Here is a 27,912-nt window from a genome sequence, read left to right on the forward strand (position 1 = left end):
GGCCCTGTGTATTAATATGTGTATCTTTCAGTGCACACAGATACTCCACACTGCGAGGCTGACAATCTTAAATTGGTTGTCAGCGTAATTCTTAGCACATTGGACAACATTTGCTAAATAATCCTCAATCGCAGAATCACATCTAATGTTGGACACTGTTTTGAATTTCGCAAGCACGGGCTGGTTGGGTACGATCTGTACACTGCCCATTGCGAGCAGCGGCTGGGACATGCTGTTTGATATGATCTGCCAATCTTTGCAACATACAGCCTACTTACCTAGCATCACACTGGCACTGAAATCTATACACCACATTACTCATTTGTTTGATAAGAAGAATGGCTGTTTGGCTTGACGGCAGCATTCTGTTAGTGGCAAATACCACTCATGTTGCTACTGCACAGTAGCAGTGTGAAAAGCTTCAGCTGTTGCTCAAATTTTTGAGATACCTTGCCCTTCCACAGTAATCTGTGTTAGAGTGGGCACTTTTCAGGGCTGAAAGTGACGGCCTTAGGCATGATCATATTTTGCAGGATATACAGCGTGAAATGATCTGATCAGGGTAGCCGTTATCCTGCAGGATGCTTTTGATGTGTCCTATTGCAGCATCGGGCCTGCATGGTGAGCAAATGGCTGAGGCCCTATTTACAAGGTTGCCTATAAGACCAATCTTAAAGCATGTGGAACTATAAGAATTCCATTGCATATATTGACCAGTCAAGGTAGGCTTGCAGTAGACCGTGGTACAGAACCCCCTGGCAGATTTCTTAAGAGTACTACTTCACATACAGTATAAATTGTTGTTTTTCCCTTTATGTTTGGTATTCTTGCCAGTGCCTTGATGAGTGCAAGACGAAAAGCTATAACATGCCTCTTTTTTTCAGCAATACTCACACACCTTTTTTTAAATTGGTTGAAAGAAATGAGTCAGAAACAATATCTTAACCCGAATTTGAAAATAACTAGCTGAAGTGTCAGTGGGACAGTTTCCACAGTAACAGGCTAAAAGATGAAGTAAGTTCTTTGTGTAAGAATTATTTCTTCCCTATCTGTGCTCTCTTTAATCTGGAAATGGGAGTGCAATTATCAAAATTTGTGGGCAATAAACTGAGTTAACTGTTTGTCAGGAGGCCATACAGTTAGCAAACTGAGCAGACGGATGTCAGATGAAACTTAATGCGAGAAGTGTGAGACGATTTGCTTTAGGAGGAAGAGTAAGGGCGATATATCTTATATTGTGTGGGTTTATGTACTTAATATATATTGTATGTAAAACATAAGTAAATGATAACCTTTAGAAGAAATGCAAACTTATAGTTTTAAAATTGGAAGGATAAGTCTATAAAGTGGTTTATAAATACCATATAGAATCTTTGGGTAGGATTTTCCAGTCCCACCAGCAGTTGGCGGGCAGGACTAGAAAATTCTGTAAGTAAGTTTCCCACTGGCGTAAAAACGGATTGCAATCTTTCACTCCTAACTTTCCTAGTGGGTAGGGTTGCCCAATCCACCATGTCAAGAACTCTATTCGCATGCCTTTGCATCTCACGAATGCTTATTAAAAACCCAGTTTGCTGGAATCGCGTTCCCCTTCCAAATCAAATGACCACACCGGTGACTAATTAGACCAGTGTGAATCACAGCCAGTTATAACTGACGTGCACCTGGCGAACTGCACTCCACTCAAGGTTTGTACACACAACATTTGCCCACCTTTCAGTGTGCTGAGCTCATAGCTACTCCAACTCCATGCCAAGGCTGCACAGAAAAGACCAGGAAGGGAAGGGCCTGGAAGGCACATGCTTGACTGGGGTGGTGGGGGAGGGGCAGGGTGAGACTGGACAGAGGCAAGGGAAGGGCTGGGAGGTACACACTTGACTCATTCGTGGGGGCGGGATAGAGGGTTTGCCTGAAGCCTGGGAGGGAAGGGGCGGACAAAGAGAATGACTGAGAAGATTGTTTGACTGGAGGGGTTTGTCTGATTGGAACATATGAGGGAAGAGGGTGGAAGCTGGTCTCATAATTGAAGCAGAGCAGCACCCTTTCAGCAGCTGATGAAATGATGCGGTTGAAAAGTAATGTAGGGAAGAAATCACCAGAGGAGGGGTCTGAGGGCTTGTGGGAGGAGTCAACTAATGAACTTTTGTACCAATTGAAGGGGCACCCTAATATTTTCCATGTTAGGACATGGAGAGCAAAGCTCAGCTGAGACCTGTTAGGAAGATGCAATTGCCAATTGAAGGATTTGGGCACCTCAACTTGTGGTGTGCAATCTTGCAAGAATCCATTACGGCTTGGGGCCAAGTGTTGGTTGGGTTTGGATGACCATTTGTCCCCCTCATAAGAGTGCGCAAAGGTCAGAAGGATCCAACTGTAAAGGGGCCACGGCTAAAGTACATATGCAAATTGCTCTAAAGATCTCTGCACATTGCATCTGAGAGGTTCAGGCTTTACACGTCTCAACGATTACGATCATTACATAAGTGCAAGGCTGTGCTCTAGTCTACTCCAACTGAGGCAACCTGTCAGTGCCCTGACTGAGGCTGATGGCACCTGGCTGAACTCAACCAGATCCAACCCACTTTGTGAAAGCGCTGTCATAGCTGGAGTGGTGGGGACAGGGTGGTGGCGGGGTTCAGCTTCCAGTGATCCTTAAGGCTGTGTGACAGCTGCAAGGGAGGACCTGGGATGGAATGTCTGGAATGAGGGCAGCCCAAGGTCTTCACAGTGACTCCCTCGCTTGATGATGGAAGGTAGTCATTGCAGGTTTATGTTCATCTCTGTTCAATTTTTCCACAGACAAGGAGGAATGCAGAATAGAGGCAGCAAGCAAAGCTGTCTTTCTCCAGGTTCTCATGCAACTGAGGAGAAGGGCCCATCGCTGTCAGGCAGGACAAAGGGAAGAGTCTCACCCTGAGGAACATGGGCCAGCGGGGCCCCCATCACGATCCAGAAGCTGAGGCAGAGAGACCAATGCCAAGGAGGCATTTGGCGTGACCCAGGCTGTACCAAAGACGAATCTCCTACTTGCAGATAAGCGAGAGACAGTGCCCTAGAGGCCTTCACTTGTCAAGGAATATGGTGGCCCACATCTACCAAATTTTTCAGGAAGATATGACACTACATGGCCTAGGAGGCCATTCTTTGCCAATGGCTCTAAAGGTGACCACCGCACTCAACTCTTTTGCTTCACTGGGGATCTCTGGGGTATATCACAATCCTCCACTCATAAATGCATCTGAGAGTTCACTGATGCCTTATTCAACAAGTCACGCAATTACATCCAATTCTCCCTGGATGGAGCCAGCCAGGTTGCCAGAGCAGTCGGATTTGCAGTGATCTCCAGCTCCACACAGGTGCAGTGTGCCATCAACTGCGCACTCATGACATTAAGAGCTCCTTGGCAACAGCCACAACGATTGGCTCTCAATGTCCAGCTGATCTGTGACCACCAAAAGCAGATTATGCAGATCAATGCGAGATACCTTGGGAGCTTGCATGACTCTTACATCTTGACTCACTCGCAAGTGCCACAGACCCTCAAGGGCCTTTGGCGCATTCAGGGTTGGCTCGTTGGTGACAAAGGCTACCCCCAAAAGACATGGTCGGTGACCATGGGTCTTTCACAGGAGAGGTACAATGCGATTCATTCCACGGCATGCTGCTTGATTGAGCAGACCATTGGTAATGTTGAAGATATGTTTCCACTATTTAGACCAATCAGTCAGTGCTCTCCAGTACTTTTCCCAGAGGGTGTCCCACATCATCATGGTGTGATCTACACAACCTTCAAAGGGGAGATGAGTTGCCAGAAAGAGATGGAGAAGCTGTATGCCTCCTCCAGTGAGGAGGACGTCAAGAGGTATCAGCTCAGTGAGGGTGTGGATGTTGAAGAAGAAGCCGTAGCAGGGGCCAGACGTGCCCATGAGATTCTTATAGCGCACGTTTCCAGGATGATGAGGATCTCTAGCTCAAACAAGCCTCTTTCACCTGTGCCCTCTATGCAGGCTCGATATTAACATCGTCTTTGCTATCCTTAGCATCTCAATGAAGGACATCAATCTCAGAATGAGTGGTCACAATCTTGCATGACGATGGCTTCATCCTTGGAAGGCTAGGCAGCTTCTGGGGCATGTGGCCAGTCTGGTATGGGCTAAGAATTCCAGTGCATGCTGTGAAGAAATTATACATGGTTTTCAAGCATTGCACCAACATTTCACTGCCTGTGGCAGCTTTCAAGCGGCAGGAGCAGCACTGCAAACCTCAGTGCACTCATGACAGTATGCTTGGAATGTTGCAAGGCACTTCGAGGACGACAATCCTCTATCACTAGTTCTTGCCTGGACACCTGAGGGCTGATCTGAATCTGGACTGCCATCCCTCATACAAGAATAATGTTCTGGCCTCGTCCTCAGAGTCTCCAGCATGAGATCATTCTTTAGGACGCTGTGATCTGTCACACTCAGTCATGGATGCGAGCCTGCGAGTCAGGTCACCTTGTACGCCCACGTGGAGCTTCAGCAGCACCATCCTCCGATCATTGACCAGCGATCATGACCCAGCCTTGGTCTGGAGCTTCCCAAGTTCACTTCCAGCATTGCTTTTGGCATCAAGGTGTGAGATGGCCCAGTAAATGTCAACGTGTATTTAGGCATTACTCAGTAATTTAGTTAATAATAAAGCCCACACGTCAGATGTAGTGGAACTTTGCTCTGATCCCATTTGAGGCCTCCACATTTTCATTACAGTTGTTTCAGATACACTGAATGCATTGTCACAATCAGATATCAATGTTGATTGCCTATCTGAGAGCTAGCTCAGGGATTATGTCAAGCCACGTTAGCCAGACCTTCAGGTCCAAAGCAGCATCCTCCCATTTAATAGTCTGGCATCAGGACCCTAGACACACACCTCTAATCTCGCGTAGTCATGGTTGTGCAGGAGACTATTTCGGGGTCACCAAGTGCTAGCTAGGTCCGTAGCTCTGCACCATGCAGGTGGAGAGTGGGAGCTACTATGGGGGTGATGTCTAGCCGTGCACACAGTCATGATATCATGTTACAGGCTGCCATGAGTACCTAAGGTCCCTGACTATTACCTGAAATGTAACCCAAACCTGACAGACATTACATGGATTGAAAGATGCCCCGAGTCAAAATGACTCCTGTGCGGGTCACCATTAAAATCTATAAGATCCACACAGACCAGTCTTCAGCACAGCAGCATCAGGAGAGTAAACCAAACTGCAAAATCTGTACTTGTTAGGCCACATAATATGATGCTCTGATGCATGTCTAAGATGTGCAACCAGCATTTTGACAGAGCAAGAGGCTTTGCTCGTGTAGCTGCTGTGGACAGAAAGGCAACTCACTGTACTGAGATTATGCAAAACACCGTAGACCTGAGGGACACATTGGGAGGTAAGTGAGTGGGGGGGGCATCTATTACATTTGTACGACCTTGGAGCATTACACCAGATAGAAGAGCCATTCACAGATGCGACTTTCAGATAAGCAAAGTATATATAGTGAGTGATCACCCGTGCCACCATTGTGCTCTCAATATTTCCTAATTATTTTTATCCCACCATTAAGTTTAGGTGCAAGCCCGACATCTGCAGGGGAAGTGGAGGCAGCCTGCTATGCCCTATTGTCTGTGATAATCTTGGCGGGCATCCTCTGAAGGGCCCTGGCCTGCTTTGAGTCTCCTGCTGTGGAGCAGATGCACCCTCCTTGGCTTGAGCTGCTGGGGTTACATACAAAGGGGATTTGGAGCAGCTGAACAGCCTTGGAGAGTCCTAGGTGGATTTCCCTGGGGCCCCCTTCTGACGCTGCTCCTCCCTGTGTGAGCCCTAGAGCCCCTCCTTGAATCCTGGAGGAGAATGGACTCCTGCTGGGAGATCAAGGTGTCCATCCCCTTCTTGCTTAGCCACTGATGGATTGCACTCATGGCTATAGCGATGATGTGCAGCTCCAAGTGCTAGACCGAAGTCTCCATGGCAGTTGCCACCCTTCCAGTGGTGACCTTGATGCGCTGGCATGTTGAACTCCTCCATCCTCTTCTAATCTGCTGACGACCTCTGACAACCCTGCCTGCTGTATCCCACCTGTTTTTGGAGCTCCAATATCTCTCTCGGGGTCAATTCCAGAAGCTCATTGTCAGACTCAAACTCAGCAGGAGCATGGACTCCAGCAGTGCTGGTGACTTGGGCTATCACTGCCTCCACCTGCTGTGGACCAGAATCTACGCTGAGCAGATGGTGACCCCAAGCCTGCTCTAAAGCTAGGTCCCATCTAGTTATATGGCTGTGCGCTGGTGGAGAGAGTAGGTGAATGCAGTGATGGCTGCTCATCTCGTGGGTCTTCAGAATCCTCATCTTGGGTGGTCTGAGGGCAGGGGCTGATGGGCTGGTTAGCGATGTGTCTCCTCCTTTTCTTGCTAGTGGCTGTAATAGACAGAAGAGGTGATTAGTGATTGGTTGGATAGTCACCTACATTAAACAGCACTCAGTTTCAGCGGGTGGGTGAAGACCAGTGGATGGGGCCTCACTGGCTTCTTGGGAGATGCTGATCTGCTTCTGACACAGGAACGGTCCCTGGCCTCGCCAGCCAAGTCTGCTGTCTGCTCCTTGAAGATGGTAGTGGCCTGATCTCTAGCATTCCCCGCTCCTGTCTGGGATCTCTCCCTGTTGTGGGTAATCTTGTCCTGCATAAATACAGATGGACAGACTGAGCAAGACGGATGCCAAAAAAGATAAGCATGCCTGCTTTCTGTGTGTGCAGAGTGAACCTATATAAGCGCTGAGGGTGCAACTTGTGCAGGATGTGACAAGAGATGAAGATGTAAAAGTATGTGTGAGAGAATCAGTGGTAATGTCCCTTGTGCTGGTCATATGTGAGATCCCTGTGGACTGTAACCCTGCAAATGCCTGATGGCGTCAAGAGTGAGGGGAAGATTGACCCTGGTGGAGCAGATCAATCGGTCTTTTTCGCACTGGATAATGGTCCTCTTCTGAAGATCGCATGTGCTGACTGCCCTGGCGACCAGCTCCCTAACCTTGGTGTTGAACTTGGTGGATCTCTAGTTCCCATCATGGGCAAAAAGGATCTGCCACCGGTTCTTGACTGTCTGGAGGAGTGCTGCCAATCCCTTATCACTGAACTTGGATGCACAGCGCTTGCCTCAGGGCCATTCGTGTGCTCACCACGACAAAGTCCTGGGCTGTAACAGGTGAATGTGCGTGTCTAGGTGCGTTTTAAATATGGCACCCAGAAATGGAGGGGTGGACAAATCCCAGCCCGCCCTCCTACGTGATACAACATGCTCGTTCATGCATACATAATGAGGTGGTAAATGGATGATCTGGCACTGCAATCTGCCATGCCAGCCGGTGGGAACGCCACCAACTTTCCCGCTTGCCACCGCGCTTAGTCTCCAGAGTGGAAAATTCCATTCCTAGACTGGAGTATTGAGTTCAAAGTGATGCTGAGCCTATTGTTAGGGACAGGCTGAGAAAGAACTACTGTTCCTTTCCAATTGCCTGTAATCAGTAATGCTTTGAGAAGAAGTTGGAGTGTTCGTATGTGTTAATCCCTGAGTGCTTGGATAGTTTAAACCAGCAGCAAAGCCTTCATGGGTTTAATAATGAAAGAGGCTTGTTTATTTACACGCACACCCTGAAATCTAACACCACGGCACTCTAACACAATCACTCACACACACGCAAATACACTCAAGGAAAGATAAAAGCAAAAAACTGAGGATGCTGGAAATCCAAAACAGAAACAGAAATACCTGGAAAAACTCAGCAGGTCTGGCAGCATCAATGGAGGAGAGCACAGTTGACGTTTCGAGTCCTCATGAACAGAACTAAGTAAAAAATAGAAAAGGGGTGAAATATAAGCTGGTTTAAGGGGGAGGGGTTGTTGGGGCAAGCAGCCAGTAATAAGTGGAGATAACCAAAAGCTGTCACAGACAAAAGAACAAAGAGGTGTTGAAGGTGGTGATATTATCTAAAGGAATGTGCTAATTAAGAGTAGAAGACAGGACAGATAAGGTACAGATAGCTCTAGTGGGGGTGGGGGAATACTAAAAGGTAGAAATAAATAGGTGGGAAAAGAAAAATCTATATAAATTATTGGAAAAAACAAAAAGGAGGGGGAAGAAACGGGAGGGGGGTGGGGATGGATGAGAGAGTTCAAAATTGTTGAACTAATCTCCAGTCCGGAAGGCTGTAAAGTGCCTAGTCAGAAGATGAGGTGCTTTTCCTCCAGTTTGCGTTGAGCTTCACTGGAACAATGCAGCAAGCCAAGGACAGACATGTGGGCAAGAGAGCAGGGTGGAGTGTTGAGGTGGCAAGCGACAGGGAGGTCCGGGTAATGCTTGCGGACAGACCGAAGGTGTTCTGCAGAGCGGTCACCCAGTCTGCGTTTGGTCTCTCCAATGTAGAGGAATTGTGCATGTTTACAGGTTATAAGCAAAAAGAATAGTTCATCATTCACATAATGGTCGTTTTCTGGAGAAAACACAGTGGAAGCCTGATGAAGAAGGCACCTTCATTCCTGAAGGCTAATTTAGGTGAATTCAACTACCCAAGTCATATGTCAAAGTTGATTCAGGATTCTCTTAGAGATCGACTTCCTACAGGTCACAAAATGAGTTAATTATAGCCTCATTACCAGGCACTCAGTTTGTTGAATTGTCTTTCTGCTGTGTCTTTCTACAGACAGCACTTAAGGATTACAAAGGGACAAATATAGCTGTCTTTCTATGGAATTCCTCACGATGGTAGTTCCTCACAATGGTAGTTCCTCATCCAAAAAATGGTGATAGTCTCAGTTTGATTTGCTGCATCCTGGTTTATTATTTGAAGGCAGAGTTGAGGGTAGTTAAAATAGATTTTTCTTTTCCCTCCTATTTCCATTATTTTTAAATGTATTTCCATCCATTGTTTTATCTCTACCCTTTGGCCTATTCCTTCACCCCACCCCCACTGGAGCTATCTGTACCTTGCTTGTCCTGCTTTCTACCCTTAATTAGCATATTCCTTAGATAATATCACCACCTTCAACACCTCTTTGTCCTTTTGGCTATAACATCTTTTGGCTATCTCCACCTATCGCTGGCCCTCTATCCAGCTCTACTTGTCCCACCACTCCCCCCCACCCCCCCTTAAACCAGCTTATATTTCACCTCTCTTCTATTTTTACTTAGTTTTGTTGAAGGGTCATACGGACTCGAAACGTTAACTGTGTTCCTCTCCACAGATGCTGCCAGACCTGCTGAGCTTTTCCAGGTATTTATTTTTGTTTTGGATTTCCAGCATCCGCAGCTTTTTGCTTTTATACAGTCCCCTTCTTTGTTTCAGAAAAACCCATTCAATTCAGGAATATCCCCTGATGGTTCCAGGATGGGTCTAATTGACAACAACTAGTCTGGGCACCTTCGAGAAAGATATCACAGCCACAGAGAGAGTGTAGAAGTACACTAAGATGATGTCGTGGATAAGAAACTTTAGTTATGAAGAGGGACTAGAGAAAGTGTGACTCTTTTAAGTGGAACCCACAAGATTGAGAGGTGATCTAATAGGTGTTCAAAATTGAGAGGCTTTGATTAAGTAAAGCAGGAAAAGTTTTCATAGATCAATAACTTGGGAGGGGTGGGGGAGGAAGTGCGGGGGCAGCAGGGGGCACATGTCTAAGATAATCACCAGAAGAACCATGGGTACAGTGAGAATGTTTTCACATAGAGAGTTGTTAGGACAATGCCCTACCAGAAACAGTGATGGAGGCAGAATCTATAATAACTTTTAAAATGGAAGTGAATAAATAATTGAAAGATTTAAACTGTATGTAAGGTAAGAAATGAGACTTGGTAATTAGCTCTTTGAGAGTCTGTGCAAGTGCAATATGCCACTTGGCCTCCTTACTTTCTTTTATAATGAACTTATTTATAAAAACACTGTCTTGGAAGTACACAAATGGGACTTTCAGATCCTAATGGTTTTGAGAATATTTATTAAGACTTTTTTTAAGGATTGTTTAGACAATATGTTTCCTACCTCTTGAGGATAGCCAACGTTATTTAAATATTAAGAGTTGGATGATGTGCTGTTGAGGTTTTCAGGGCATGATTTCAAAATTTGCAGATGATACTAAGATTGGGAACGTTGTCAACTGTGAGAATAGTCTTGAACTCCAAAAGGACATAGACATGTTGGTGGATTGAGCAGACAAGTAACCGATGAAGTTCAGTGCAGAGATGTGCGAGGTAATTCATTTTGGCAGGAAGAGCATGGACACTCTGTATAAAATAAAAGAAGAAATTCTAAAGGAGGTGCAGGAACAGAGGGACCTCGGTGTATATGTACATAAGTCATTGAAGATGACAAGGCATGTTGAGAGAGCAGTTAATAAGGCATATAGTGTATTAGGCTTTATTAATAGGGGCATTGATTACGAGAGTAAGGAGGTTATGTTGAACTTGTATAAGACACTAGTTAGACCTCATTTGAGTACTGCGTCCATTTCTGGGTGTCATACTGAAGGAAGGATGTGAAGGCATTGGAAAGTGTACAGAGGAGGTTCACAACAATGATTCCAGGAATGAAGAACTGTAGGTATAGATTGGAGAGGTTGGGACTGTTCTCCCTGGAGGAAAGGTTGAGAGGAGACTTGATGGAGGTATTCAAGATCCTGAGGGGTATGGACAGGATAAATAGTGAGAAACTGTTCCCACTCAAGGGAGCATCAAGAACTAGAGGGCACAGATTCAAAATAATTGGTAAAAATGATGAGGAAAATTTTTTCCACCCAGAGGGTAGTTGGATTCTAGAACAAACTTCCTGAGAGGCTGGTGGGGGCAGATGCACCTGAGATATTCGGAAAGGAATTGGATTGTTATCTGAAAAGAGAGGATGTGCAAGGTTACGCGCATAAGGCAGGGGAGTGGGACTAAGTAGAATGTTCTTTCAGAGAGCCAGTGCAGACTTGATGGACCAAATGGCGGCCTCCTGCAATGTAAGGATCGTGATAATTCAGTGTGTTACTTACCTAAAATACAGTGAGGTAGTCTGCTCTGGTGGAGCTGTTAAGGCCAGATAATTGAATTGTACTGACTGAGATTAATTACTGTAATTACAAGTTGAACAGTGCAAATTTCAGACTCTTATCAGTGACTGGTAGATTGTTTTGAATTTGTAATGAAGTGATATCTGATGTGTGTTGGCTAAACTTAGGTGTTTATACTCTCTTGCACTGGCAGATTTTTTTTTGTGACATTCCCTATTGTGAATGAGATCTTATGCTCTTGTTATTGGGGGCTGGATATGGAAGTGAAGGAGGTGTGTATGCAACTATACAGATAAGTCAAAGAAATTTGTAAGAGGCAGAAGTGTTTTTAGATTGGTTCCTTGAAATATGTTTCCTTTATGCCGTACTTCCTTCTTTACTAAATATTTCCACCAGTAAGTACTTGGTGTTAACAAAATATTCTACTTTAAACATGCACATTTAAATCAAAACTTTAATTCAAAGCCCTGTGAATTGGTAGCCAGGCTGTCAATCATGAATATTTCCAGTAGTTGTATGCACAGGTGTAATTGTTACATTACAGCTGCAATTTCCTGGCTTTAGATCCCTCAGTTAAGGTGGTAGGCTTGGCTCAGTGGTGGCTTGGCTCAGTGATGGCAATCTCACCTCTGAGTCAGTAGGTTATTGATTGAAGCCTCACTCAGCCTATAATGCATGCTGACGCTTCAATGCAGTACTGAGGGAGTTCTGCACTGACAAAGTTGACAAATCAATCCCTCAGGTGGACGCAAAAAAATTCCATTGAATTTTCCAAAGAAAAGCAGGAAGTTCTCTCTGGGATTGTGGACAATATTTATTGCCTTAACCAACATCACTAAGAACAGATTATCAGGTCAGTGTCTTACTGCTGTTTGTGGGGCCTTGCTGTGCCCAGTTTGGCTGTTGTGTTCACGTTACAACAATGACTATGTTTCAAAGGTATTTCATTGCCTGTAAAGTGCTTTGGAATATCCTGAGGTCATTAAAGGCACTATACAAATGCAAGTTATTTTTCCCTCCCTTTTTAAAACTGTTCCAGTGGCCACACAAGCTGGCTGTATTTTGCATTCACGTGCTAGAAGCATCTTGTCTACTGAATGTTAATCTATAAGTTTTTTTTAATTTGGAATATTCATTGCATTTCTTTGGTAGTGCAGACCAGTGACTTATCATCTGGTGTTCCTGATATCTAATGGTTCAGTAGCATTAATTTTGAGCATTGATCAACAACTACAGTTTGCTTCTCCATGCTGTATTGAAGTGTTGTATTTTCCTTTTAAACAGATTAACTTGCGACTCATTTTGGTGAGTGGAAAAACAAAAGAATTTCTGTTTTCACCCAATGATTCAGCAGCAGACATTGCCAAACATGTCTACGAAAACTGGCCAATGGGTGAGTAGTTGTATTGTGATTTATGACTTTTGTGTACATGGTAGCCTTTGAATCGAAATTGGGCCCATTTTATAACTACTGCACCATCCCCCAGAGAATGTCGCAGGCTTTTCTGCAAACATTTTTATCTCCATGCTTCAACTAAATTTATTTTCAGGAGAGTAATATCCCTGCATCCCTCCATCACGTATACATTTGGGAGATGAACTAGTATTACTCTCTAGGCTTCAGTGTCTGCTTCTATATGGGAACTGCAGGTGTAAAACTCGAGATTGGCTTTCTTATCCCAATTGCAGTACTGTTGACCCATATTTTCGCATATCAACAGTGCCTTTTAGGATGAGGCGAGGAATGGAAACCAGTTTTCCTTCAACTATATTCATACAGTGAAAAACTTCTTACATTTATTTAACCCTGGTGTAATCTTTATCATACCAGGGTTTTTAAATAGTTGAAAATTAAGATATCAAATCTATATTTTTAAGGCTACAGGCATATATGTGTTACCATGAAAAAGACGCTTTCAGTCCTGTATATTTTCCTTACTTCTGTAGGTGATGGTAGGATTATGTAGGTTATTTATAACCTGCAGATGTTTTTAATGTAATAGGCAGATTGCATTCCTAAAAGGCCACTGGGTATTTCTAAAGCTTCAATTTTACAGTACATAAAATGTAATAAAACATGAGTGTGCATTGTGGAAGCGTCAAAAGAATGTTGACAATATCATAGTGCTGTAGAATCATAAAAATGCATCAAAACCTCAGCTAGAAGCATCAAGAGGTTTCTCTTTCCTTTTCCTGTGGGTCAGAATTAATCTTCAGTAGCAGTCCTTCTATATGATTTTTTTTTTTTTATTTGTACTTGATGTGCATTACTGACATCAAATTCCACATGGAAGAATTGCTCCTGTGGAGCACCGACAGCAAGAAGTATTTCTAAGTTGCTATACCTGCTCTTCAGCAGGGCTGCTGCTCCCATGAGGCGAACTAGGTGCTCACCTAGGACTGCAGGAGTGCCACACAGTGACATCCAATTCAGTGCAGTGCCACCCAATCGAATTCAAACCTTATTAAACTGAAATCCCAGCCAAGAGAACTGTGATTGACTGGATTTTGGCGGGTTGCAATGGGATTGTTGAGGTTTGATTTTCATTGAGGGATCAGGCATGAACAGCAAGCATTAGTCCAGTTGCGTTGGGTGCGAGTGGGGGTTCAGATCACTTTACTTCTTATCGGGTCGGTGATTTGTTTTTGAGATTTGCTGCAAACATTGCCGCATTATTTCTATGAATGACTATGACTGGAAGTTAAACAGCAGAGCTTTAACCCACAGTCTGCTAGTTGCTTAGGTGTGTTCACACAGGGAGTTTTGAGTTCCCAATGTGAAGGCAGTGAATACCCAAGTTAACCTGCTCCTTAAACCCATACCGGCTTCCCAGGAGTTACGTCCGCTTCAAACCAGCTTGCGCCTTGCTGCCAACTTTGACGTCATTTCTGTCTGCTTTCCATGCTGTCACTTCTGTCAACACCTCGGAATATTGGGGAGAATAGTCGTCAGGCTGAAGGTACGCCCAGGGGTTCAAATACTCTTGCGCGGCCCTGTTCTTCAGATAATGCACCAAAATCTTTTTCTCATCAACTTTGATTTGTTATGAAAGTCAATAACTTGGTCCTTACCAGTGAGTCCGAACAAACTGTACCAAGATGGTATTAGACTACTTTTATAGACATTTTATTAGAAACTTTAAAGGTCTGGGATATGATCTATTAGGTGCAATTTTTTTTAACAAATTATTAATCTCTCAGTAAAAGTTGGCTGTAGATTATATAAATTTCACAATTAGAGTGCCAAACTATTTAGAAGGATATGGCCAGTGAAAGGCTTAAAGGATATGTCCAGGTTACAAGCTGTAACCGTTGCAACAGATAACATCTGCATATGTTGGTAGGAACAATTTATTTTTGAATTTTCCACATTGTGCTTCAGAGTGCCCTAATCACAGAAATGTTGCCACCATTTCCTGGAGAGGTCAGCACTACTTGGCATCATGTTCCAGCCCGAAAAGTAATGTGGATTCATAGTTGTAAAGAGAATCTGCAAACAACAATTAAATTTATAATGGTTTTGTCTTAACCAAATCTTCCTAGTACAGACAGGATGTCCAGTTGCAGAATTCATGTCATCTTATAAAATCAAGTATCTATAAAGGGATTCTTAATGAAATTATTGAAATGGAAAATAATGTTAGCGCTATCAAGGTAGTTGTAAGAAAACACACCTGGTCTCTTTTGAAGAGCTGTAAGAAAGCTGATATTAAACAGCGGAGCCAGTAGTAAAATGGTGAACACTTTGTTCTATTTATCACTGAAACTTTTTTTTTGTGGCTTTATACCTGCTGCATAGTTCAGTTTTAACTGCTTTAGTTAGAGGCAATATTTTCTAACACATCTGACAGAATCTGCTTTTTTTTCTCTCTTCCCATTTGGCAGACCTAAAACTTAAGTACATCTTGCGCGTGCATTTTAAGTTTATTTTATCATTATATCCCAGTGTTGAAGAGATCTTGAATTTGACACAATTGGGCATTATGGTGTCTTTTTTAAAATCTGCTAAACAGAAAAATAGAGTCATAGCCATACTTAATCTTCTTATGGTATTGGTTACATCAGATGAGAATAATAGTGACAACATATTTTCCATATTCACTGTATATCCTGAACAAAAAAATGAATTATAAATATAATTAGGAAATCCTGGTCAGGCAGCATCTGTGGGGAGAGCAACATAGTTAATGTTTCAGGCCAGTGACCTTTCAACCTTTCATCTGAACTGGAAGATGCTTCTGATGTGTAACAGGTTTTAAGCAGGCACGGGGAAAGGGAGGAATAAACTAAGGGAGGGCAAGTGAGGGAGTGAAAAGAAGATGTGGTGAAATGAACAGCAGAACCATTACCAGCATCTGCTGTCCAAACAAGTGGGCAAAGTGGTTATGATTTGAAATTGTTGAACTCAATATGTTCAGTCCTGAAGGTTGCCAAGTGCTTAATGGAAAAATTAGGTGCTGTTCCTTGAGTTTCCATTGAGCTTCATTGGAAAAATATAGGAGGACAGAGAGGTCAGTGTGGGAGCAAGGTGGAGAATTAAAGTGGCAAGCAACTGGTAACTCAGGGTTTGCAGACTGAATGGAGGTGTTTAGCAAAATGATCACTAAATCTGCATTTGGTCCCTCCATTGTAGAGGAGGCTGTATCGAGAGCAATGAATATGGTATGAAATTGAAAGACTAGCAAGTAAATTGAAGGAGTGTTTGGGTCCCTGAGCATTGGGAAGGGAGGCGGTGAAAGGACAGATAGTGCATCTGCACTGCATAGGAAGGGGGTGATGGTAGAGTGGACCATGGTATCACAGAGGGAATGGTCCTTTTAGAATCCTGAGAGAGGAGGAAAGGTGAAGATGTGTTTGATGGTAACATCGCATTGGAGATAAGCGTGTTCTGTTGAATGTGAAGGCTGGAGGGATGGAAGGCAAGGACAACAGAAAGCACTCTTTCTGTTCTGGGAGAGAGGGGGTGAGGGCAAAAGTGTAGGAAATGAGATGAATGTGGTCGATGGGCCTGTCAATGGTGGAGGGGAATCCTCAGTTGATGGAAAAAGAAGATGCATCAGAAGCACTAGTGTGGAAGGCTGCATCTTCAGGACAGATGCAATGAAGAATGGAGGAACTGATAGATCTTATAGGAAGTGATGTGGGAGAAAGTGTAATCAAGATAGTAGTGGGAGTCGGTGAATGTGTAGTATATACATATATGGTAAAAGAATTGCAATCCTATTTTGCTGCAAAAGCCATAAGGAACTGAGAGGATATTTTTCTCCTGTTACTTATCACATTTTTAAGTTACTCACATGACAACTCTACATTCGCAACAGAAAAGTGTTATATGCTAGAATCACTAGGTTCACTGCAGGGAAGCCTATAACCTAATCTCAAAAATGCCTTCCTCTGTCCTCTTCCCCATAGCAACATGCAACACATTAGCCTTGTATCTAGATAAAAATGCTAATTACCTATCCTAGAGAGCCCAACTCTCAATTTAGAAGTAATCTCAGGCAGACAGCAGTTCTTTGTGGTCAGCCAAAAGAGAGGCTGCTTGGCTTTGCAAGCTACCACAACCGAATGTGGGAAGGAGACGGTCTCTAGTCGAAGAGACAGATTCCGTAGCCGTCTAAGGATTCTGGGAGATTTGCCCTGGCATGGCCAGGGAGAAGAAAATTAATCAGAACAGGCTTTACAGCTGGTTGTGAATTTAAGAAGCTCTCCGAAAACTAAGGAAAGCACCTGGAGACAGTCACTGGAAGTTAATACTCAACAAATCGGGGATGTGCGAACCCATTGGAAGCTAGAAGCATCTGTGGACTGTTTGCTGTAAGGACTGTAATTCCGTGAAGAGTGTAGTTTCTGTAGGTTAAAGTATAAGTTGCCCACAAACATAAAATGTTTAGTCAATAGTGTTTTTTATTTTAGCAATTTCTTCCAGTAAAAGATTTAAAACAGGAAATCTTCTGGTCATTCTTTCAACTAGTAATTGGAAGTTTGAATCTCAAGCCATCAGTTTCAATAGAAATCGTAATAGGGTCGGGCTATGCGCGTCAACAAAGCGCGGAAAATACTGGTCCCCTAACAGTACTCATAGTGTTAGACAGCCTAAGTATAAATCCAGTAAATTAAAGGAGCATGTAACAAGGGCAATGGAATAAGGATTTGCCATCCATTTGACTGCACAAAGCAAATTGATAAAAGATGGAGAATGGTTCATACAATGCATTCAGAACAATATGCCAAGAAACCAATGAGAAAACAGGCTATTTTAGATTTAGTATTGTATTTGCTGAAAAAAAGACACGTCGAAGCTTTTTGTCTTGCGCTCATCAGGATAGTTCGCAAAATACCAATATATTTTTATTTATGTGATGTGGGCTTCGCTGGCTAGGCCAGCATTTTATTGCCGATCTCTAATTGCCCTTGAGAAAATGGTGGTTAGCTGCCTTCTTGAACTGCTGCAGTTCCTGTGGTGTAGGTACACCCACAGTGCTGTTAGGGAGGAGGTTCCAGGATCTTGACCCAGCGACAGTGAAGGAACAGTGATATACTTCCAAGTCAGGATGGTGAATGACTTGGAGGGGAACTTGCAGGTCGTGGTGTTCCCATGTATCTGCTGCCCTTGTCTTCTAGATGGCGGTGGTCGTGGGTTTGGAAGGTGCTGCCTAAGGAGCCTTGGTGAATTTCTGCAGTGCATCTTTTAGATGGTACACACTGCTGCCACTGTTTGTTGGTGATGGGGAGAGTGAATGTTTGTGGAAGGGGTGCCAATCAAGCCGGCTGCTTTGTCCTGGATGCTGTCAAGCTTCTTGAGTGTTGTTGGACTGCACTCATCCAGGCAAGTGGAGAGTATTCCATCACGCTCCTGACTTGTGCCTTGTAGATGGTGGCTATGCTTTGGGGAGTCAGGAGGTGAGTTACTCATCACAGGATTCCTAGCCTCCGACCTGCTTTTGTAGCTATGGTATTTATATGGCTCATTCAGTTCAGTTTCTGGTCAATGGTAACCCCCCAGGATGTTGATAGTGGGACATTCAGAGATGGTAATGCCATTGAATGTCATGGGGTGATGGTTCGATTCTCTCTTGTTGGAGATGGTCATTGTCTGGCACCTGTTACTTGCCACTTATCAGACTAAGCTTGGGTATTTTCCAGGTCTTGCCGCATTTGGGCATGGATTGCTTCATAAGACGCAGCTGATGGTACCACTAGGAAGAGGTGGGAACAACAACTTAAATTGGTTGTCAGCAATCTTTTCTCATACAATATAAGATTGTCAGTTGGGCTTGCAGTATGGTGCACTTGTGTGTACTGGAAGCTACATATATTAATACACGGGCCCTGTTTTTTGCAGACAGAAAGAACATGTGCACGCAATATGCTGTTTCAGCTAACAAATTAAGTGGCAGCCATTCGCTGACTCATTCCCCAGGGCAATGCCTTGACCAATCGGGCTCAAGCTGCCTGGTTTAAATTTAAACAATGCTTGGCAGTTAAATGTCAGTCATCATCACTGGTGCATTCTCTGTGGCAACACCTCTAATTGTAAGCGTCGACTTGCCAACCAATCAGCACTCTTCTCATGCAGTATAAATTGTTGTTTCTGCCTTATATTGGTGTCTTGCAGTGCCTTGATGAGTGCAAGACAAAAAGCTTCGACATGTGTCTTTTTTTCAGCAATACTCAAGTTCTGTACTGCTAAATGACCACTTTAGAAGTCTTGTGAAGGATCCTCTGCAGTAGAGAATTCATGATATAATAGAACTTTATAGTAATTTTGAGTGTGATGTGGCTAAGCCTGAAACTGGGGTCTTAAATAAATCCAATTACAGAAATGCATGAGGTGCGTTGACTGAGATAGATTGGGAAATTGGATTAAAATATATGACAGTAGATGCGCAATGGTAAATATTTAAAGAAATCATTCATAATTTTCAACAAATATACATTCCTTAGAAATAAAATCCACTAGAAAAGTAATCCATCCATGATTAATGCAAGAGGTTAAGAATAATATTAGATTAAAAGAAGAGACTTATAATGTTGCCAAATAAATAGTAAGCCTTAGGATTGGAAGGATTTTAAGAATCAGCAAAGGATGACCAAGAAGTTGGTAGAGAAAATAGAATATGGGATTAAACTAGCAAGAAATACAAAAACAGGTTGCAAGAGCTTTTAGAGCTATGTAAAAAAGGAAGAGTTAATGAAAGTGAATGTGGGTCCCTTGAAGCAGCAGGAGAACTTATAATAGGAAATAAGGAAATGGCAGAGATGTTAAACAATTTTGTAAGGTAGTAGAAAAATTAATTGGGCAAAAAGCCAACAAATACCCTGTACCTGATCGCCTACATCCCTGGGTTTTAAAAGAGGTGGCTATAAAGATAGTAGATGTATTAGTTTTGACCTTCTGGAGCTCCCTAAATTCTAGAATAGCTCTTGTGGATTGGAAGGTAGCAATTGTAACCCCACTGTTAAAATAGAAGAGAAAAGGAAAACTGGGAATTATAGGCCAGTTAGCCTGACATCAGTAGTAGGGGAATGGTAGAACCTTTGTTGAGGTTGTGGTGACAGGGCATTTGGAATATCACATTATGATTAGGCAGAGTCAACACAGTTTTATGAAAGACAAATTGTGGTTGACAAATCTGTTAGAGTTTTTTGAGGGTATAATTAGAGTAGATAAAAGAGAAATAAAAATAGAAAATGCTGGAAAAACTCAGGTCTGACAGCATCTGTGGAGAGAGAAACAGAGTTAACATTTCAAGTCTATATGACTCTTCAGAGCTATAAAGAAGTAGATGTGATGGAATTTATATTGTTTAAGGGGGTGGTGGGGGTGGTGGTGGTGGTGGTTGGGGGGTGGGGGGGTGGTGCATGTAAAGCAGGATAGAAGGTCAGCAATAAGTGGGGGTTAAAGAGAGATTGACAAAGATGTCATGGACACAAGACCAAAGGATTGTTAATGGTTGTGGTGAAGACTAACGGTGCTGATAGTGGCTTAAAGGTAAGAAAGCAGAACAAGGGCCAGCACTCTGCGAAAGAACAACATAGAACAAGTCAAAGATGATGGCCCTTTTGGGTGGGATGAAGGTTGGTTTTCTGTTTTTATTCCATTTTCTGTTTTTATTTTAGATCTCCAGAACAGTATTTTGCTTTTATCTTAGTAGATAACAGATAACCAGTGGATGTAGTGTATTTGAATTTTCAGAAGGCATTCAATATGGTGCCACACAAGCAGTTGTGCAAGATTAAGGCTCATGGGATTGGGGGAAATATATTAGCATGCACTGCTAATATATAAGATGCACTGCAGGAATTCACCAAGGCTCCTTAGACAGCGCCTTCCAAACCCATGACCACCTAGAAGGACAAGGGCAGCAGATAAATGGGAACACCACCACCTGGAAGTTCCCCTCCAAGTCACTCACCATCCTGACTTGAAAATATATCACTGTACCTTCATTGTCACTGGGTCAAAATCCTGGAACCTCCTTCCTAACAGCACTGTGGGTGTACCTACACCACATGGTTCAAGAAGGCAGTTCACCATCACCTTCTCAAGGGCAGCTAGGGATGGGCAATAAATGCTGGCCCAGCCAGTGAAGCTCTCATCCCATGAATGAATGAAAAAAAAATGGGTTGAGGATTAATTAAAGGACAGAAAACAGTAGGAAGAAACAAGTCATTTTCAGGCCTAACCAGTGGAGAGCCGTAAGGATCAGTGCTTGGGTCTCGACTACCTACAATCTAGCTCAATGACTTAGATAAGGAGACCGAATGTGATACATTCAAGTTTGCTGATGATGCAGAGCTAGGTGGGGATGTAAGCTGTGAGGAGGACAAATAAAGGCTGCAAGGAGATATAGACCAGTTAAGCGAGTGGATAAGGTGGCATATTGGGTATAATGTGGGGAAGTATGACATTATCCACTTCAGTGGGAAGAATGGAAAAGGTGAATAAATATTGATATTTGGTGGACATAGGGTCACAAGAAATTAACATGCAGGTACAGCAAGCAATTAAGAAGGAAAAATACATAATCCTTATTGCAAGTGGAGATGGTGAGGAGGAGGTTTGCAGTACAAGAGTAAAGAGTCTTATTGCAACTATATAGGATTTCAAGACCACACCTGGATTACTGTGTAGAGTCTTGGTCTCCTTACCAAAGGAATGATTTACTTGACTTAGAGGAGCTGCATCAAAGGTTTACTAGATTTCATAGGACAGCCCCTTCATCTCAGGAATCAGAGATCGAGTAGAATGGGCTTATATTCTTTGATGTTTAAAAGAAGTGATTTCATTAAAATGTATAAAATTCTGACCTCTAGGTGGGTAGAAGCTGAGAGGTTGAGTCCCCTGGCTGGAAATCTTAGAATTTGGGGTGAGGATGGCATCTTCATAGCCCCAAATAAGGGATTGGAAAATTAGGACTTGGATGAGAAATGTCTTCACTAGGAAGGCTGTGAATCTTTGGAATTCTCTACCTCAGTGGGCTGTGAGTGCTCAGTCAACGAGTACATTCACAGAATCGTAGAATGGTTGCAGCCCAGATGGTGGCCAATAGCCCATTGTGTACTGGCACTTCGAAGGAGCAATTCACCTAGTGCCACTTCTGCCGCCTTTACCTATAACCCTGCATGTTCCTTCTTTTCAAATAATCCAGTTCCCTCTTGAATGTCTCGATTGAACCTGTCACCCCACACACTCGGGCGGTGCATTCCAGCTCTTAACCATTTGCTGTGTGAAACCTTTTTTCCTCACGTCGCTGTTGCTTCTTATGCCAATTTAGGGCTATAATTGCTAGATTTGGGGGCATTAAGGGAATCAAGGGATATGGGGATAGAGCAAGAAAGTGAAATTGATGTGGAAGTTCAGCCATGATCTTATTGAATGGTGTAGCAGGATCAAGGGGAAGTATGGCCACTGCTCCTATTTTTTAGGTTCTTTCACAAATAGGTACATTGGACATTATAGTCACAAGTGGATAGCAATAATGGATACTATATTTATGGCTGTCAAAATTTTGTTCTCTACATAAACCCATGTCATATTTGAATAACTAAGAAAAAGAACAGTGATTTTAGAGTGCTGGTGGATCTAGTCAGGATCTAGTTCAGTCTCAGACATTAATGTCAACATTATTTCCCTTAAGTGCTAATGGTGGAGGTGGCCCTTTTTTTGCAGCAGCAGTATTGCCTCTTTGGTGCAAAACTAATAAGCCAACTTTTCTATTCTCAACCAGATGAGGTTTATAGAGCTCACCAAGAAGCCGCTAAAAGGTAGTGAACATTGACTTAAATTCTCTTTCAAATACCAGAGACCTACTGTCCAGCATTTTCTGTATTTTTTACTAACTAGAGTAATTGTATAGAATATAAAATTAATTACATTATGCATTCCTTTACTCTGGAATAAACTAGTCATTTTGTAGTGTTTTGGTTATAATTGTATAGTTATCTAAACTGTTTCAGGAAGCAGAAGACCTTCAGTGTATATATAGTCACCCTACATGCAATATCAGACCTGAGTTTTTCCAGCATTTTTGTTTTTGTTTCAGATTTCCAGCATCTGCAGCATTTTGCTTTTACCTTACATGTAATATTCCCTTGTTGGATTTCAAATAATTCTAAGTTCCATTTATTGGCAATAACCTCTCCAGTTCCTTCTCGAAATCCATTTAGGTTTCTTGTGCCAGTATATTCACAGCCTCTTTAGATTAACCAGAACTTCCACATGTCTTTCCTTTTTTTTATGTAGTCATGCATTTAAAAATATAACTTTTTATTTGCCCTTCAGATTGGGAAGATGAATTGGTCAGCAGTCCAAGCATTCTTAGGCTCATCTACCAAGGGAGATTTCTACATGGAAACGTAACTCTAGGAGGTAAGAAAACTATTGTGTGTATCATTCGGGAAAGTTGTTTTTTTAATTTATTCACGGGACTTGGGCTTCGCTGGCTAGGCCAGCATTTATTGCCTATCCCTTGCTGTCCTTAAGAAGGTGGTGGTGAGTTGCCTTCTTGAACCACTACAGTCCATGTGGTGTAAGTACACCCACAGTGCTGTTAGTAAAGGAGTTCCCAGATTGTGAAGGAACAGCGATATATTTCCAAGTCAGGATAGTGAGTGACTTTGAAGGGAACTTCTAGGTGATGGTGTTCCCATCTGCCTGCTGCCCTTGTCCTTCCAGGTGATAGCAGTCGTGGGTTTGGAAGGCGCTATCTGAGGCTTGGTGAATCCCTGCAATACATCTTGTAGATGGTACACGATGCTATTACTGTGTGTCGGTGGTGGAAGGAGTGAATGTTCTTGGATGGGGTGCCAGTCAAGCGAGCTGCTTTGTCCTGGACAGTGTCAAACTTCTTGAGTGTTGTGGGAGCTGCACTCATCCAGGCAAGTGGGGAATATTCCTTCACACTCCTGATTTGTGCCTTGTAGATGATGGACAGGCTCTGGGCAGTCAGGAGGTGTATTACTTGTGCGCTTGTAGCCACAGTATTTATATGGCTAGTCCAGTTCAGCTTTTGGTCAATGGCAACCCCCCCAAGGATGTTGATAGTGGGGGATTCAGTGATGGTAATGCTATTGACCGTCAAGGGGCAATGGTTGGATTCAGCCTTGTTGGAGATGGTCATTGTCTGGCACTTGTGTGGCGCAAATGTTTCTTGCCACTTGTCGCCCAAGCTTGGATATTGTCCAGGTCTTGCTGCATTTGAACATGGGCTGCTTCAGTATCTGAGGAGTCGCGAATGGTTCTGAACATTGTGCAATCATCAGCGAACATCCCCACTTCTGACCTTATGATGGAAGGAAGGTCATTAACGAAGCTGCTGAAGCTAGTTGGGCTAAGGACACCAGCCTGAGGAACTCCAGCAGTGATATCCTGGAGCTGAGGTGACTGACTTCCAACAGCCACAACCATCTTCCTTTGTGCTTTGATCCCCTGATTCCTGTTGACTCCAGATTTTCTAGGGCTCCTTGGTCAAATGCAGCCTTGATGTCAAGGGCAGTCACTCTCATCTCAACTTGGAAGTTCAGCTCTTTTGTCCATGTTTGAACCAAGCCTGTAATGAGGTCAGGAGCTGAGTGGCCATGGTGGAACCCAAACTGATGACCCCTTCCAATACTTTACTGATGATGGAGAGTAAACTGAAGGGACAGTAATTAGCTGGGTTGGATTTGTCCTACTTTTTGTGCACAGGACATACTTGGTCAATTTTCCACATAGCCGGGTAGGTGCCAGTGTTGTTCCTGTACTAGAACAATTGGCCTGGGGCGCGGCAAGTTCTAGAGCACACGTCTTCAGTACTATTGCCGGAGTATTGTCATGCTCCTTAGCCTTTGCACTATCCAGTGCCTTTAGCTGTTTCTTGATATCACATTGAGTGAATTGAATTGGCTGGAGACTGGCATCTGTGTTGCTGGGGACCTCCAGAGGAGGCCGAGACGGATCATCCACTTGGCACTTCTGGCTGAAAATTGTAGCAAATGCTTCAGCCTAATCTTTTGCAAATAAAGTTGGAAGTTAAAGGCAGTCACTTGGAATTGATGGAAATTCTTCAGTATTATAAATCCTGACCTTCAACATCGAATTATGAAGTCTTGGTGAAATTATCAAATACTTCTAGTTTCATACTTTGATTAACTTTTCCTTTTTGTGACATCCTTATCACTGTGACCACTATTCATTATTTTTGTTTAATCTTCCTGCAGCTTTCTATATGATTAGTTCTTCCCTCTTTCTCCTGTGATCCAGTTCCTTGGCACCATTTAACACTTTCCAACACATCTGCAATGGCTTCTCCTCTGACCTGTCAGCGCCGCTTGTTTCTTGCACTCACAAACATCAACTCCAACAATAGAATTAGATTTCATACGTGTTTGTGGCACCTAGCTTTTTCCACTACCTTCAGGTCGGCAACTTGTTGTGCAGCCTGAATGTCTGCCTGGCATTGTTATGAATCAGTTAAAACTACCTCCTAGTAAATATTGAGTGACAAAAGCCATAGAGTTCAGCTCTCACCAGAACCATCAGAATAGTTCCTGCTTCCTTAGCCGTTCCTAACGTTCTTTTAAGCCAACCCTTAACCTGCCCAACTTGTGTGTCCTAATCATCCTTGAACTTCAAACCCTTTGCCTAGTCTTATCTCTGACAGCCTATTTCTACATCCCCAAGCATAGTTTCCCTCTTTCTTCCTTTGTTACCCATACTTGATTCCTTTGACGCTCTGCTCACAGCCCTCCTGATCTCCTCTCTACATAAGCATGAACTCAACCCATTTGCATCTTACCCTATATTAAGTTGTAGCTGCATATTGCCTCTTTCCTTGCCATCCATCATCATCAGTGAATTGATTCCAAATGTCTTACTTCTGTGATCTCACTACACCCTATCTTCTCACCTTTCTCAATTCCTCAAGCCCAGCTCACATTCTAAGTCTAAACTGATATTCATTCTTCCATCCCTCTCACCTCTAACTCCATCACTGATGATAAAACATTTAGCTGTTACTGGCCTGTGCTTGGGAATTCTCTCCTGCTCTTTTGCCTTGCTTCATTTTTCCCAACTTCAAAACCTATATTTTAAACTTTTTCTTTGCTCACCATTCATAACTCTGGCATAATTCATGCTTGATTTATCCCTTCTACTGCGAAGTGCATTGGGATATGCTATGTTAAAGGTACATTTTTTAAAAAAGAAAAGCTTGCATTTATTACCCATTAAGGAAGTGGTGATTGGCCTTTTTAAACAATGTAAGCTAATTAGTGCAAGCTCCAAAACCAATTGGATATATGAGCAGGGTGAGGGCTTTTTTGATATATATAAAAATATATATTTTTGAATACACAGTAAAATATCAAAATTTACCAATGGTACCAAAGGAATGACAGAGTGAAGATGATACCAGTCGACTGCAACACAACATAGGCTAGCAAAATGGGCAGATATGAGGCAGATGGAATTTAATGCAGAGAGGTGTGAGGTAATGCATTCTGGGAGAAGGGATAGGGAAAGGCAATATAGGTTTAATGGCACAGTTCTAAAGAATGTGCAGGAATAGAGGGTCCTGGAGTTTATGTGCATTGATTTATGCTTGTTATGAAGCAACAGATGATGTGTGCCAGGCGGACCAAATCCATGAGGGAAACTTGATCGCGATATCGCAACACTTTGCGATTTATGTTTATTTCGAGATGCTTGCACTGAATTCAGAAGTAAAAAGTTCACCCAAGACTTTTAGACATTTTTAAAAATTAAATTGAAATATTTATTAACCAAATAAAAGATGTCAAGCACATACATAAGACTACAATAACTACTATAATAATTCCTAAAATTTCTAATTAACCTGACTTTGAGGTAATGGTCCAAAAATAGATTTTAGGTTTTAAACAGATCCAGCAAATTAGCATAATACCGTGGACAGTGGAATTCCAAATGGCTTTTATACAGCTTCAGTTTCTGTAGACAGCAGACTTTTGCACAAATCCTGGAGGCTTCATTAAGGCTATTTCACACACTTCTGTTAGATCTCATATGGCCTTCTCCTCTTATAACCCTTCACACTCCTTTATATATGTTTCTCTCTTAATATATAAATTCTATTGTCCCATATGTCTTTGTATCTTCCTCACGATATAATGACTTCCATGTTGCTACTATTTATTGTCAGTAAGCTTTGGGGAAAAATAAACATCATCCTTAGCCTTGCTTATCTGGCTAATTGTAAACAGATGGTGATCGCTTTGAAATCCAAATCTCCCTTCATTTATCAAAAAATGCAAATACCCATCACACCTTACATGCTAAGCCAGCATCCATGTTTACTTATTAGCATATCAAGCACCTAGCTTCTTTTGATGAGTTAAAGCTTGCAGTCCACTTGACTCCAAATGTAATTAACTCACACACACAACTATATTTACCATAAACCAGAAAAATATTCTGAAAATTATTATACTTTCATGGCAGTGCTGAACCCTTAATAAAACTCTGGTTAGGCCACAATAAGAGTATAGCATTTAGTTCTGGTCACCACATGTTAGGATGGATGTGAGAGTCCTTGAGAGGGTGCAAAGGAGATTTACCAGAATGGTTCCAGGGATGAGGAATTTTAGCTACAAGATTAAGTTGGAACAGCTGGGACATGAAACAAAGGAGATTGAGGGGAGATTTGATAGAGATGTAGAAGATTATGACAGGCTAATATACGGTAAGCAAAGAAAATCTGTTCCTATTATCTGATGGTACATGGACTAGGGAGCACAGATTTAAGATTTTGGGCATGAGATGCAGGGGGATATGAGGGGAACTTTTTATACAGTAAGTGATAAATACCTGGAACTCACTGCCCATGAGGGTGATGGAAACAGAAACAATGATATTAAAAGAAAGTTGAATGGAGATTTGAGGCAAATAAACTTGGAGGGCTACATGGATAGAGTGGAAGAATGGACCGACTGGAATGCTGTACAGAAAGCTGGCATGGGCTTGATTGGCCGCATGACTTCCTTTTGTGCCATAATGGCTCTGATTCCAAATAAGAACTCTGCACAAAATGCACATGGTGTAGGAAATAAAACTAATGAGTTAGACGCATAAATGATATGGTTAGCTATTAAAAGAGACTGAACTATAAGCTGGATATGATTGGCTATAGGATCTTTAGAAAAGATTGGGAATGGAGGAGGAGGAGCAATATTAATAAGAGACATCACAGCAGTAGAAAGGAGGGTTTTCAGTAAGGGTAATCAGACAGTGGAAACACTAACATTGAGGGATACCAAAGATTACAAAAGTAGTCAGGTATGGAGGCCAGAGCAAGAGATAATTACAGATATATTGGACCCA

The 27,912-nt window shown here is 42.6% G+C and overlaps 1 protein-coding gene across 1 annotated transcript in view; it reads left to right on the top strand.

Annotated features, from left to right (window-relative positions):
* Positions 1–27,912, top strand: part of ubl3a (ubiquitin-like 3a) — a 93,972-nt gene that overhangs the window by 57,198 nt on the left and 8,862 nt on the right. Inside the window, exons 2-3 of the mRNA XM_041199797.1 lie at positions 12,354–12,462; positions 22,858–22,944. Of these exons, the coding sequence (XP_041055731.1) occupies positions 12,354–12,462; positions 22,858–22,944 (196 nt within the window). The remainder of the gene's footprint in view (positions 1–12,353; positions 12,463–22,857; positions 22,945–27,912) is intronic.

This window comes from Carcharodon carcharias, chromosome 11 (assembly GCF_017639515.1).
Source record: "Carcharodon carcharias isolate sCarCar2 chromosome 11, sCarCar2.pri, whole genome shotgun sequence".
Taxonomy (NCBI): domain Eukaryota; kingdom Metazoa; phylum Chordata; class Chondrichthyes; order Lamniformes; family Lamnidae; genus Carcharodon; species Carcharodon carcharias.